This window comes from Podarcis erhardii (assembly GCF_964252035.2).
Source record: "Podarcis erhardii genome assembly, chromosome: 7".
Taxonomy (NCBI): domain Eukaryota; kingdom Metazoa; phylum Chordata; class Lepidosauria; order Squamata; family Lacertidae; genus Podarcis; species Podarcis erhardii.
In genome coordinates, this window is record NC_138511.1 from 24,752,168 (window position 1) to 24,767,313 (window position 15,146).

Sequence of the window (15,146 nt, forward strand, 5' to 3'; positions counted from 1 at the left end):
GGGGCCATTGTTGGATAGCCTCCAAGCCCCATACCTAGTCAGGGCCCACTGCCAATTTTTGAACCTATTGACCTTGTGGCTCCACCTTCTCCATGTTGTTTCAGCCTCTACTTTCCAAACTTAGTTCTGCTTTGATTTTTCCCTTTCCGAGAAAGCCTTTAGAAATGGTGTGTGTTATGGATCACACATTCTTTATGTAACTGAATCACCTGAAAAAAAGTTTCTGTTTCAAACTATTAAGAGTCGTGAGCAACTTTACAGATTTGTTAATGGGCACTGGGGTTTTTTTAAATGTCTTTTAAAAAATAACAAATAATCTATTTAAAGGTTTTACTTTTCCTGCTAATATACCTTTTTCGTGTATTTGAGGTCCCACTCCTTGCATGAAATCAAAGATCTGGGAGTGTGTGTGTGTGTATGTTTTAATTTGAAGGTCTGTGGGCTAGTAAGAAATATGACTTGAATGGTAATAAGAGCAGGTGACCTATTTTACACAAGACAGTCCTATATTTGAAGGGATCTGCTATTTTAGGAATAGGGAATCTTTCCAGTGCAAGGGCCATATTTCCTCCTCGGGGGCACATGCCAGAAATTGGTGGTACCAGGGGCAAAAGTGAACAGAGAAAGTCTTTAGAAATGGTATATACAGCCTTCCTAGTTGAGGAACACACAATCCTTATGTAACTGAGTCAGTTGCAAATGTTTCTATTTTGTAAGCGACGTTTGCAGAATTGCTAAATCCTGCATGGGTGCTTTTTTAAAAAAAGTTGTTCCCTTTAATGATTGCAATGAAGATACAGTGGACCCTCTGGATACAAATTAAATTTGTTCCAGGGGTCTGTCTGCAACCCGAAAAGTCCGTAATCAGAGGCACCGCTTCTGCACGTTCAGCGAAACCCAGAAATAGACACTTCCAGGTTTGTCGCGTTCGTAACCCAAAAGTTACGTATCCACTGCAGTACGTAACTAGAGGGTCTACTGTATGTACAAACTCGCTGCACATGAACAAGTTGTGAAGAAACATATCCTTGCCATGGATAAATTTAACGATATTTGGAATTCATTTTCATAAATACCATATTAGATTAAGGTCTAGTTAACTACAATAACGTTCCCCCCCCCTATTTTTTTGTAATGTACACAATATAATTTTGATGTTGTTATTGCTCTGCTTTGTTTTCTACATGGGTACTATTTCTTGTTTCTTTTTTGTGTGTGTCTTACCTTACTCTTGTAATTTTGTACTTTTTATTTTTTCAATAAAGACTATAAATATATACATATGAAAAATGTACTTAAATGTTTTATGTGTCCCATTAATATACCTTTCTGTTTATTTGCACTCACACTCCTTGTATGGAACCATTTATTTATTTATGTATTTATTTATTTGATTCCATTTTTATGAATCGCTTTCCATAAAACATCTTGAAACAATTTCACATCTGGGGCGTGTGGGTGTGTTTTTATGAATATGAACTGAATGTGCCCCCCCTTTTTTTTCTTTTTTGCAGATGACAGTTTTCTCTGTGGAGGAATCCTATTTCAGGAATAGGGAATCTTTTTCCAGCTCAGGAGTCTCATTTCCTTCCAGGGGTCATGTGGCAGTGGGGGGCGTGGCCAGAGGCAAAAGTGGGTGGAGTGACAAGTTTTAATTCATGGCTAGTTTCTACATACACACACCCCTTCTCTGTCCTCCATCCAGGCAGGTGAAGAGGCATTATCAGAATTCAAGGACACATTCCAGCCAGGCAAAAGACACTCAAACAGGATCAGTATCGGGTCATGGACTGTTTGGATGCAGAGGAATGGTAGGAGGAACCAGCTGGGGAAGCTCAGAAGAAGAAGGCTCAGAGCCCAGGGACTGGTGGTAGGATGACGATGAGCGGTCAGAGGGAGCAGACTGGGGAAAAGTGGTGTTGGAAGCTGAGGAGGCAACAGGGCTTAGTGAGCTGGGAGAGCCTGTGGCAGACAGCAGTGCAGAATCAAAGGCAGACGCTGAAGTGGATGAGTGGGAGGATGGAGGCCAAGAGGCAGAGAGGAGTCAGGCTGGTGAAGAGTCATAGTGTCTCCCCCCTCCTGCTGCAACAAGCTCTCCTCCCCCCGGGTCTCCCAGAACCCAGAGAGGCATGAAGTGTGAGGAGCAAAGGTAGATATTTAGGCGTGGTCTCAGATTAATTGGGGAAACTATAGAAGAGGGTAAAGGTAAAAAAGGTAAAGGACCCCTGGATGGCTAAATCCATTCAAAGGTTGCGGTGCTCATCTCACTTTCAGGCCAAGGAAGCCGATGTTTGTCCACAAACAGCTTTCCAGGTCATGTGGCCAGCATGACTAAACTGCTTCTGGTGCAACAGAACACGGAAACCAGAGCACCCAGAAACGCCATTCACCTTCCCACCACAGTGGTACCTATTTATCTACTTGCACTTTGATGTGCTTTCGAACTGGTTGGCAGGAGCAGGGACTGAATAACAGGAGCTCACCCCGTCGCAGGGATTCGAACTGCCAACCTTCTGATCGGCAAGCCCTAGGCTCTGTGGTTTAGACCACATCACGAACCGCGTCCTCCAAAGAATCCTGGGAAATATAGTTTGTTATGAGTCATGGGAATTGAAGCTCTGGCAGAGGGTTGGCTAACAGCTCTCAGCACCCTTAACCAACTAACTACAGCTACTGGGATTCTTTAAAGAAGACCACGACTGTTTAAAGTGGTATGGTGCTGATTTAGACATACAATGCAGATGGGATTTAAGCAGATCCACAGCACACCTGGTTGCCATCTGCCCCGCTATGGTGAAATGTGTTCTGTTTTTTACAAGATTATAGTTTAGAAGACTGCATCTATTCACAAAGAAGGCCAACAGCAATTAAAAAGGCAACCTATGTTATTGTTTTAAAAGCCACAGATCACACACCATAAAGACCAGGAGCCTTGTATCTGCCTGCTTCTCTTTGGTAAAATATTGCAACCCAAGCCATGCGCCGCATTTGGCATGAAAAGTTGGTTGTGGGCACTCGAAATCATAGAACTCACTTCCTTCAAGTCAAACTCTCTGCCTTTGGAAAGTGAAACCACCATCCCTCTCTCAAACAGACAGCACAGACTAATCCACTTAAATCCGGCTTAGCAATTAAACACACATAAACACACTTTTCCAAAACATTGTTAGAGCAGAGGTGGGGGAAAACCTTTTTGAAGGCCCAAGCTCAATTGCTTCCCAGATGAAACTGAGCTTTGAACGGGGCACACCGGGATAAAACCCTCCAGCAACAGCTAGTGACCACTGGAACTGGTGGAGTGGAAGGCAAGGAGGCTAGCAGTATGTGGAGCCAAAGCCAGTGGCTGACAGAGTCAGAGCCAATGACAGGCAGAGCCAACTCATTCTGGTTTTGTTCCCATTCTCTCCTCCCTGCTGAGGTCAAGAAGGGCTACACTAGGTCTCAGTACACATCACTGGCTTAAAACACAGCTCGGTCATTCTTTTCTCAATTTGAATCAAAGCCAATTTGGGTGAAAAATGCATCAAAATGCAGCATTTCGTAAGGGTTGTCTCATAGAAGATCTGGTTGTAGAGTATACAATGGTGCAACCTAATACTTAAGAGGAGGGAGCTGACAGGCAGTACAACTTCTGGACTGTTTGCAAGTAAGAAGGCAGACAGGGACCGGCATCTAGGGAAGCCCAAACCGCCTCCAATGATACAGTGATTGGTTAAATGGACTGTCATTACCTTCACAGGCCTTTCCATCATCTTTAAGCTTGGATCCTTCGGGACACTTGCAGTAAAAACTCCCAATTGTGTTACAGCACTGGGATTCGCAGCCTGCGTTCCCGGTTTCGCATTCATTCACATCTGCAAGCAAAGGAAGAAGAAGAGGAAACTCAGTGTTCTAACTGGTGCTTAATGCCAATTTCCAGTGAGAGCTATTGGCCGTGTTCATGTTCACAGGTTCTCAGAGGGTGTGGAGGAAGGATTGGGCCATGCATGCTAATCCACTCCCCAAGTTCCATGCCTGACCTTTATGCATAGGAACACAGAAAAGTTAGCTAACTGTTGGTCCATCTAGCTCAGCATTGTCTACACTGCCATTCAGTAGCTCTCTGGGGCTTCGGGTGAGCCCATCTCTAACTGGAGACAGGGAGGATCAAACCCCATTCTACATGCAAAGCAGATGCACTCTCTCTGAGCTATGCCCCTTCTCCAAAAGGCAGCAACGCAGTATACTTTGTGTCAGTATACACCCTTTGCCTGTCTAGACTACTGTTGTCCAGTCTTGATGGGCAGCATTTCTCCAGGGTGTCAGGCCCAAGGACCTGACCTACCACCGGATCCTTTTAATTGGAAATGCTAGCCAAGGAACCTGCATGCCGATCTGGTGCTCTCCCACCAAGGTATGGCCCCACTGATCTGCACTGCCCCACTGGAGCTTGCAAACAATAGTGTTGCACCATGGAACCCCCAGTTGCATGGAAGCAAGGAGGACTTGGCAGTCCCATTTTCCTTGCCCACTTTGAATACTGAACATTTATTTATGGCTTTGGCTCCAGAAGTGCAAATTAATGCAAATCTGGTGGGTGGGTGTGTTCCACAACATATCCTGGTATGGCAGAGAAGTAGAAAAAATGTATGGTTGTTCTTAAGTCATCTTCAAATATCAAATGAAGATCAACCTTCTGGGTCAAATGTGAGAGGTGGGTGGAGCCTCCCGCCTGTCCAAGGCATATTGTCATGGCACCACATAATCAGTTTGCAATTTAAAAAAAAACTTCATGGAAATTTGGTGGTATTTTGATACACATTTCTCCTAATACACACACCTTTGTAAGGCAGTTTGCCTAATGTACCAATTTTTGCACAGCCATTTGGGGTTTGGACTAGACGGCCCTTGGGACCTTTTCCAACCCCTCGATCCTATGATTCTAATTTCCACCAAAGAAATAATTTTGACATCTTCATTTTCACTAAGGGGTATATTTTTATGGACACTTGATCCCAGTGCAGGCTGCTGCTGCTGCTGCTTTTTTGGTGCGCCTTCCTTGGCGCGAGAAATGCATTTCAAAATTCAGGAAAGTGCAAATTTCGAAGGATGGCTCTGTTTCAGTTAGTGTACTATTCCAGAAAGTGCAAATTAAAGCTTTCTGGGATACAGCCTTCCAAGAAATCGGATCTTTGGTTAAGTATCATCTTTTACCCTCACACTACAACTAGCCCTCCTCAATCTTTTTTTTTAATGGAAGATGATGCTATTGTTTATAGTAGGGAGCTAGTTGGACATTTATTGACTGCTGCACAACTCAGGATTGCAAGGTTTTTGGAGAGATAAGTCTGGAGCTGATTTGAACTACTGGTGCAGGAAGGTCTGCACTGTTGGAAAAGCTAACATTTAAATTAAAAGTGTGCAGAAGTCAATGTAGAACAGGTAAGTTCACTTCGGTTTAGTTTATTTGTTGTTGTTGTTTAGTCATTTAGTCGTGTCCGACTCTTCGTGCCCCCATGGACCAGAGCAAGCCAGGCACTCCTATCTTCCACTACCTCCCGCAGTTTGGTCAGACTCATGCTGGTAGCTTCAAGAATGCTGTCCAGCCATCTTGTCCTCTGTCGTCCCCTTCTCCTTGTGCCCTCCATCTTTCCCAACATCAGGGTCTTTTCCAAGGAGTCTTCTCTTCTCATGAGGTGGCCAAAGTATTGGAGCCTCAGCTTCAGGATCTGTCCTTCCAGTGAGCACTCAGGGCTAATTGCCTTAAGAATGGAGAGGTTTGATCTTCTTGCAGTCCATGGGACTCTCAAGAGTCTCCTCCAGCACCAGAATTCAAAAGCATCAATTCTTCGGCGATCAGCCTTCTTTATGGTCCAGCTCTCACTTCCACACATCACTACTGGGAAAGCCATGGCTTTAACTATGAGTTGTGTCAATACTGTTACATGCCACCACAATCTCTGAGCCGCACAAGACTCCAGAAACTTACCCCGGGTTCCGTTTCCTTGGAATGAAGGTCAGCAGAGATTATGGTGTCTTTGAGATGTATGTTTTTGTTTTTATTTACACATATATACAACCTGAGGATAAGATTGAGGAGCTCCCAGCATTAACACCCAAACAGATCTTCTTCTTGTGGTTAATTTAATTTCTATACTGCTTTATATTTTTAAGAAAGCAAAAACCTCTCAAAGAGGTTTACAGCCTACATTAGAAGCTCAAATAGAACAATCCAGAATCAAGTCAAATATAGACTGAAGAAAGTATACTGAAGAAAGCAAAATATAAAGTATACGTACATTCAAAGCAATGTAATTTACAGGGAACTGAACTATTATCTTAAAGATTTCAAAATAAAACATTACCAAGGAGGTCAACTACAGAAGGCGCATTTAATGCAGCAATGTTAACCCCAAATGATTATTATCTTAAACATTTCAAAAGAAAACATTACTAAAGGAAGTCAGATATAAAATGAACATTTCAAACAGCACAATTAGCAAGAGAATGAAAGTTCTTAATATAGGTTAGCCATAATTCCAAGCTTAAGTCTGAGAAGAATCAGTACTGTTTGCTTCTCCATTAGTCACAGCTTTGGATCCAGCACAGATCAAGCGTGTCTCTGTGTCCCCAGCTTCCAGCCTGCTTTCTGCTCAGTACTCCCCAACTCTCACTACGTCTACTGTTCTCCTTCCTAGCAGATAGTGAGGGGGTAGAGGAAAGGCCTGCCCATTTGTTCTATGGCAGGGAGCAACTTCTTTGGTTATGCTAACCATGGCGCTTAAGTGAATCAGCCAAAACCATGAGCTAGACAAAAGGACAGGTTGGGCAAGCTTGCTCTCATACATTTGACACCCACAGATACAGAATCCCAAGAATTGGATGGGACTCGGAGAATCATCCAGACTGACCCCACCCCCCCAAATCCACAATATCCAAGTACATGGTCGGTTTCCACCATTGGTGTTTAAATGGATCTGGTTAAAGCTGAAGTTCATCAATATATTATTTTTGTTTCTTTGTGTGTCTTCTCCCTCTTTTGTACACCCATTTCCTGAATTTGCAAAATAAAAGAGATACTTTTTGGTGTTATACTTACAGGATATGATCCTTAAAGACTACTACAGACGACTTCTTCTTTAATCCCTGCCCAATGTTTGCTCTTTGTTTATATTGTTTTCATCCCTTATTATGGTAAGATTTATTTTTTACTAGGTTATGTCTATTATTCTTATTTTTTTTAAAAAAAGAAACATTTTATTGAGTTGTTTTTTTAAAAGTGCAGGCGTTAACAAAAAGAAAGAAAATCAAGACTCAGAAGTGTAAAAGAATCAAGCATCACAGTCTAGAAGGACAAAATCATAGAATCACAGTTGGAAGATACCCAAAGAGTCATCTAGGCCAGCCCCTTGCGATGCAGGAATCACAGCTAAGTACAACGCACAAAGATACTTTGTACAAAGTACAAAGCTCCAAAGGGGTAATAAAGTATTAACCAATACAAATATCCCCTTTACAAATAATAAAGACATGCAAAAATAAATGTATTCTCCACCTGTGAGTCCCATCGTTATTGAGAATAAAGGTTCTTAGATGAGCCAGACGTTTGCATATACTGGTGGGCTGAGCAACCATGTGCCTTGATATCTGCGTAAGAAATAAAACCACGTTCTCTATCCCAAAAAATGATTATTTGAGCTGTGCCATTTAGATACTTTCGGCTTATCAGATTTCTTTCCAAGGAGGGCAATTTGCCGAGTGCAAAAGTACCTGCGATTCAAATGATTAACGGTCAGTTATTGTTATTTAAGAAACTGATCTGATGTTTAGGAGTTATCAAAACTCAATAAAAAAATTATACGAAAATGGGTGTGTGTGTGTGCAAATTCAACAGGTTACCTTTAAATGCAACCCGGATAAAATTTATTCCTCATCCCCAGAACCCGTCTCACGTGATTACAGGGAACTTTGCTGGGGCACCAGAAGAAGGTAGCTTGTGCTTTGTTGTCTGGACCCATCCTGTTACTGTTCAGGGACCAGGGCTTTAACAGGAAGACACTGCAGTTAAGGGACTTCAGGGAAACACTAGCAAAGATCCGACTTGGGTGAAAAGCCTTTGACGCAGAAAGCTTTAAGACCGGGCTCGGGCGGCTCTTAAGTCTGGGCTGCCAGGCGGCTTCAGAAGGGAGCTCAGAAACGGTTGACCTGGGAGTCCAGCCAAAGGAGAGTGAGTTCCAGGCGACTTCAGCTGTCACAACATGCTCAAGGAGGCGGGGGGGTGGAAGCATGTGCCACGGAACTCTTGAAAAACTTATGGGCCCTGACTGCTGGGCTGCATTTCCAGGGGGAGCTGTCATCCACAAACCTATCCATTTCAGTTTTGCTCACTTTCTTAATTCCCCACACCTTAAATTCAGGACCTGGGAGACCAGGGTTCAAATCCTCACTTGGCCATGAAGCTCACTGGGTGTCACCTAGAGCTAGTCACTGCCTCTGGGCCTAACCTACCTTTAGGGGTGGAGGTGCAGGGAAAAGCACGTAGGGCACTCTGAGCTCCTTGGAGAAAAAGAAGGGATGTAAATAAATAATATGTTTGCAGATATAGGGCTGTACCCAGTGAAATGAATGACCTCCAAGAAACTAAAATCATCTTGACGACACCTCAATGCGGTGCCCACCATAAAAACAGTAGCATTAATTATCTGTCCAGTGCCCCAAACAAATTTGTCCAAAAACAGTGTCTCTCTTATAAGCACGTTTTCATCTCTTTCCATGCCACAATGCCTCTTGTTTTTGGAAGGATCCTGCCCCCTGGTGGCACATCTTTTTTAAAAAAACCAGCTACATGCCTATCTTTGCCATCCACCCTCATAGTGTTGAAACTGACAATTTTGGCTCTTTCGGAATTTGATTGGTGTTCATCTTAGACAGACGGCTGCATCTGGCAGTAGTCAAACGAAGAGTATAGCCACTAAAATACCGTAGATTCTGGCGTATAAGACGACTTTTTAACCCCAGAAAATCCTCTAAAAAGTTGGGGGTCATCTTATACGTCGGGTATGGGTTTGCTGGGCAGCGGCAGTGGGCGGTGGGCTCCACGCCAGGAGGAAGCTGCCTGGCGAAGCTGCCCAGCTTTGCAAAGCCGGCTTCACTGGGAGGCTTTCTCCCAGTGTGGAGCGGAGCCCGCCACCCACTGCCACTGTCCAGCGAAGCTGCCGCGTATAAGACTGGGTGTATGTCGACCCCCCCCCCAATTGGCAGCTGCCAATTTGGGGGGTCGTCTTATACGCCCAGTCGCCTAATATGCCAGAGTCTACGGTAAATAGCTTGGACCCATTAAATTGCAATGGGTCTACCTTGAGTAAAGCTCCTCTGAATGCAACCCAGACGTCAGTTATAACTAAGGACACTTCCAGGCTGTCAGCGTTTTGAGGGAGGGGTTTGGTTTCCTAGCAGAAATGTAGGTTTGTGCAGTTAAGGTGGATTAAAGCGCTTGGTGATAAAAGAAGAAACAGACTTCTTGCAGTTAGGAAAGTGACAGGAAAATGCATTGAAAAGTGTGGGAGGTTCAAATGATGGTTGAGGAAATGTATAAACAAGCAAATCAGGATGAACACAAGACAAAGGCGTGTTCTTGTATAACCTCCCCACAAGTGAATTAAAATGGATGTTCAATCACAGAAAGAGGCAATAAATTTTTTTTGTTGGAGGACAGCAAAAGCCATTCTAACCTTTGGGAGGTTTAAAGGAGGCTCCTTTGAAGCCCTCAGCTTGAATATTTATGCTGCTAAAATACTCCCCCAACATTTGTATGGGACTCAGACACCAGGACGGGGATATGTTCCAGCAGATGCAACCAACCATTCAGAGTAAGTTTCTGAAGGAACTGCTGGCACTTCCCCCACAGGTACTTTAGCACTAGTACTAGTACTAGTACTAGTACTAGTACTAGTACTAGTACTAGTATTACTATTAGTATTAGTATCTAAATTTGTATACACCCCAATACCCTCAGGTCTCTGGATGGTTCACAGCATAAATTCACAATATAAAAACACAAAATACATAATAAAAACAAGAGCAACCCAATTAACCCTCCCTCCCCAACACATTTTAAAAGGGCATCAGATGTCAATCAGCCCAAAACCTTGCTAAAGAGGAATGCTTTTGCCTGGCGTCTAACGGTGTATTATGAAGGCATCACGTGAACTTCCCTGGGGAGAGCATTCCACAGACAGGGAGCCACTACAGGAAAGGCCCGTTCTCATGTTGCCACCCTCCGGATCTCTCGTGGAGGAGGCACACGAAGAAAGGCCTCAGAAGACGACCTTAGGGTCTGGGTAGGTTCATATGGAAAGAGGCGGTCCTTGAGGTACAGTGGTACATCGGGTTAAGAACTTAATCCATTCTGGAGGTCCGTTCTTAACCTGTGCTTAACCTGAGGTACCACTTTAGCTAATAGGGCCTCCCGCTGCCGCCACACGATTTCTGTTCTCATCCTGAAGCAAAGTTCTTAACCCGAGGTATTACTTCTGGGTTAGCGGAGTCTGTAACCTGAAGCGTCTGTAACCCGAGGTACCACTGTATTGCAGTCCTAAGTCGCTTAAGGTACCTTCTTAGTCATACTCTCACTGGATGAGTAGACAAATTCATGGAGGATAAAGCTATCAGTGACTACCCACCATGATCTGTGTTCTCCCTCTGCTGTGAGAGGCAAATGCTTATGAATACCAATTGCAAGCGGGAAGAGCTGCAGACATCTGGTTGGCCACTGTGAGAACAGAATGCTGGAGTAGGTGGGCCCCCCTTTGGCCTGATCCAGCAGGGCTTTTGTTCTGTTCTTATTGTGCTGCTAAAACTCTTGCTCTCTTGCTCACCACCCCTTACACACCACCCACGGCCCTAGATGCCAATCACACACAAAAAGAATCCTTCGCTCCAAACCTCTACGGTTATTCAGAGAGCCATAAAACACACAGTTGTTATTCAATCCAGACACCAGACCCCAAGATTTATTTGTGTATGTGGGGAATGTAAAGAAAAGGACACTCTGGGGTGTGTGTGTGTGGGGGGGGGGGGTACTCTAAGATCCTGGAGGTGCGGGTGGAGAGCAGGAAGAGAGTGAAGAAATCCGATCCGTTGAGTGTTTGCCCCCCCCCAAAGCTTTGAAAAGCTTCAGCGTTTGAAAACCTAGATGTTTTAGGAGTTCATGAAGAGAATCACACAGTGAAAGAACCAGGCAAGAGAGTTGAATGGCGGGGGGGGGGGGGTCAGATTTAAAGGGATCGCTTTTCCAAATCCTGTATTTGAACACAAAGCAGGGAGGGTACCGTGTTTGGCTTTTAAAACATGTTTTAAGGTGTTGCAAAGGGTTCTCTCTCTCTCCTTTGCCCCTCCATTTTGTGAGGAAGTTATACAATGTCCACTGTTTATGGAGTGGGGAAGTCTTAGGATGTTGGGCTGTTCATGGTGTGTGTGTGTGTGTGTGTGTGTGTGTGTGTGTGTGTGAGAGAGAGAGAGAGAGAGAGAGAGAGAGAGAGAGAGAGAGAGAGAGTGATGTTAGTGGCACAATGGCCAGGAATGAGGACTAGCAGCAATCAAACAGCAACAATGGAAACTGAAATATACTCGGAGTGTCGAGTGTGAATTTCATACTCTTTATTCAGCTCATAGTAGCAATGAATGAAACTTTCCCCAAAATGTCTAGCTATATATACATTATTTACACAATGGGCCCCGCATGATTGGCTAATTCTGGGCTGCTCCTGTAGGCCAATTAGGTTGCGGATTCACCTCCTCCAGAAGCCTGACTGGCTGCTCCTGCAGGCCAATTAGGTTGCGGATTCACCTCCTCCAGAAGCCTGACTGGCTGCTCCTGCAGGCCAATCAGGTCACTGATTCACTTCTACCTGGGGCTGGATTGGGTGGCTCCTGTGGACCAATCAGACTGCTGCATTCTGGATCCTATTGTTCTAGGATTCAGCTCAGTACATAACAGAAACATTGTGTTATTGGTGAGGAAAACGGAGAAATTTGATTTAACTTTCCAGTGGTACCTCGGTTTTTGAACGTAATCCATTCCGGAAGACCATTTGACTTCCAGAACATTCAAAAACTGAGGCACAATGGGTGGTCTGTAGAAAATTGAGAAAAATACAGTTGTACACTCAGCGGACGCTGTTCGACTTCCGAGGCACATTCGAAAACGGAAGCATTTACTTCCGGGTTTTCGGCGTTCGGGTTCTGAAATGATGGAGACATCCAAAAACTGAGGTACCACTGTACACTGAAGGTGAACCTATCTAACTTGCACTTTCCGAAATAATGCACAAACTGAAACTCAACCTTCCTTCAAAATTTGCACTTTTCTAGGGCTTGCAATGCAAAAGCTGCTGTATTATCGAGATAGGTCGTTGGTCCCTCACTAGCTTAGTACTGTCTGCACTGATTGGCAGCAGCTGTCCAGAGTTTTGGACAGGGAGTTCTTTCCAGTCTCTATCTGGAGACACTGAGGATTGAACTTAGGACCTTCTGCCATGCAAAGCATCTGCTCTACCCACTGAGTTATGGCCCTTCCCTGTTGAGTCCAGACAATGTGACCATGCCAGCCATGGAAGCGAGATCTGGCAGAGCTCTTAGGTTCTTCGAAAAGGTAACAGAGCAAAACATCATGGGAGGCAGGTTTGCCAAGAGCTACTAGTTGTGACCCTTAAATGGGAGCTGCATATTCAAAGACACAATATATATCATAGGATCAGATCCAGGCGGGATAGTGGATAAAGCCAATGAGACAGATTCTCCCCTTGCAGGTCAAGACTGAAAGGTGTCAATCACCTGACATCACAATGGTGTCAGAAGTCCCACTTTTGCTCATGTAAAAGTCCCCATGGCATCTAGTACACCATTTTGTGCCTGTGTGTTTCAAAATCAAATGGTGTAGGTAACCACACAGCGTTTTACATTGCCTGATGATCAGCTGGTCATGGGCACTGCAGCAATCAGCTGGGCTGGCAAGTTTTAAACTCCTTTTCCATGACCATGCTGCTTGGGACCGATGGAATCATAGAATCATAGAATTGCAGAGTTGGAAGGGACACCAAAGGTCATCTAGTCCAAACCCCCCCCCCTGCAATGCAAGCATCTCAGCTAAAGTATCCATGACAGATGCCCATCCAACCTCTGCTTAAAAACCTCCAAGGAAGGAGAGTCCACAACTTCCATAGTCAGAATCTCCTTTCTTGTCAATCGAAGCCATTGGTTCGATTCCTACCCTCCAGAGCAGGAGAAAACAAACTTGTTCCCTCTTCCATGTGACAGCCCTTGAGATATTTGAAGATGGCTATCATATCTCCTCTCAGTCTCCTCTTTTCTGAGCTAAACATAGCCAGCTTCTTCAACCATTCCTCATCAGGCTTGGGTTCCAGACCCTTGATCAGCACATGTAGCAGAAAAGGAGGATCAAATGTTCTCCACTCCTGACTTATTGTATCTGGTAGCAGCTCTTCACACTCTGAGAGACTGAGAAAGAGAGACAAAGTGTGTGTGTGTGTGTGTGTGTGTGTGTGTGTGTGTGTGTGTGTGTTTCTTCCCATTGCTAGCTCCCTTATCCTTTTTTAAAAAACTGGAAAGAAATTCACCATTCACTCTCTACCAAAACCCTTCCACCATTTGCAACTGCCCCATCTGCTTTAACCAAGCCGAATCCGAGATCTACAATCTTTGAAATACGAAATAAAAGCACACAGAGCATTCCACCTAGGAGAACATCAGGAGAACATCAGGTTTCTGTTTCCCTGACGTTTTGAAAACCTGCTCAGGTTCAGCAAAAGGTCTGGATTCCAAAACCTTCCTAGGCAAACCATGCTGAGCCCATCCTGACCATTCCAAAATAAAGCTCCAAACTGGTTGAGATGGGTTGCTCTTTAAAGCAACGTTTCACTCCATTCTTGAACCATTGCCATGGTTTGACATCACACACAGGCACCAAAGAAGTTCAGAGAGTTCTTCATCCAGACTCAAACAGCGGGGGCACCTCTTGCAAGGAACTCTCCGCGAGGGAGCGCAGCGTTTGGGATGACAGGGTGATTAATGATGTGTGCTCAAACGCTGAAGAGGCCGGCGAGGACAGACCGCCACAAGACGCAAAAGGGTCGAGGCCACAATCCTAGATGAACAGAGCGCCACTGGGCTCGAAGTGCGCTTGCTGCCAGAGGTGTTTGGAAAGCTGGCGCTGCAGCTGACCACCCTGGTGAATCAGCAGGCCAGTTAGAAATGAAAAAGAGGATTTGCCCATCAACGTCTGGCTGTTTTTAATTCGCAGGAGCTTGTGAAGTAATGTCTGCCTTTTTGCAAGCTGAGGGAGAAGACTGTCGACATCCCCTGCTGACCTGTGAAACCAAGAGTGGGTCGCCTACTCTTACATCCACAGGTCCCACCCGCTCTTGATTTCCAAGGTGAAACAGCGGGCAGAAATTCTTCAGAGGAAGAAGATCATTAGGTGTGCGTACAGAAGAAGACCTTGTGTTGGTGTTGACCTTTAAAGCCCTAAACCGCCTCGGCCCAGTATACCTGAAGGAGCATCTCCACCCCCATTGTTCTGCCTGGAGACTGAGGTCCAGCGCCGAGGGCGTTCTGGAGGTTCCCTCACTGCAAGAAGCAAAGCTACAGGGAACCAGGCAGAGGGCCTTCTCGGTAATGGCGCCCGCCCTGTGGAACGCCCTCCCACCAAGATGTCGAAGAGAAGAACAACTACCTGACACTTAGGAGACATCTGAAGGCAGCCCTGCTCAGGGAAGTTTTTACTGTGTGACATTTTGATGTATTTTTAATCATAGAATCATAGAATCATAGAATCATAGAATCATAGAGTTGGAAGAGACCACAAGGGCCATCGAGGCCAACCCCCTGCCAAGCAGGAAACACCATCAGAGCACTCCTGACATATGGTTGTCAAGCCTCTGCTTAAAGACCTCCAAAGAAGGAGACTCCACCACACTCCTTGGCAGCAAATTCCACTGTCGAACAGCTCTTACTGTCAGGAAGTTCTTCCTAATGTTTAGGTGGAATCTTCTTTCTTGTAGTTTGAATCCATTGCTCCGTGTCCGCTTCTCTGGAGCAGCAGAAAACAACCTTTCTCCCTCCTCTATGTGACATCCTTTTATATATCT

The 15,146-nt window shown here is 44.8% G+C and overlaps 1 protein-coding gene across 4 annotated transcripts in view; it reads right to left on the reverse strand.

Annotated features, from left to right (window-relative positions):
* MEGF6 (multiple EGF like domains 6) overlaps window positions 1-15,146 on the reverse strand; it is a 207,825-nt gene that overhangs the window by 115,565 nt on the left and 77,114 nt on the right. For 3 of the 4 annotated variants that reach the window (XM_081870733.1, XM_081870734.1, XM_081870732.1), the window contains one exon: window positions 3,732-3,854. The exons of the other annotated variant lie outside the window; for it this stretch is intronic. In XM_081870733.1, coding sequence (XP_081726859.1) covers window positions 3,732-3,854 — 123 coding nt within the window. The remainder of the gene's footprint in view (window positions 1-3,731; window positions 3,855-15,146) is intronic. 4 annotated transcript variants of the gene reach the window in all.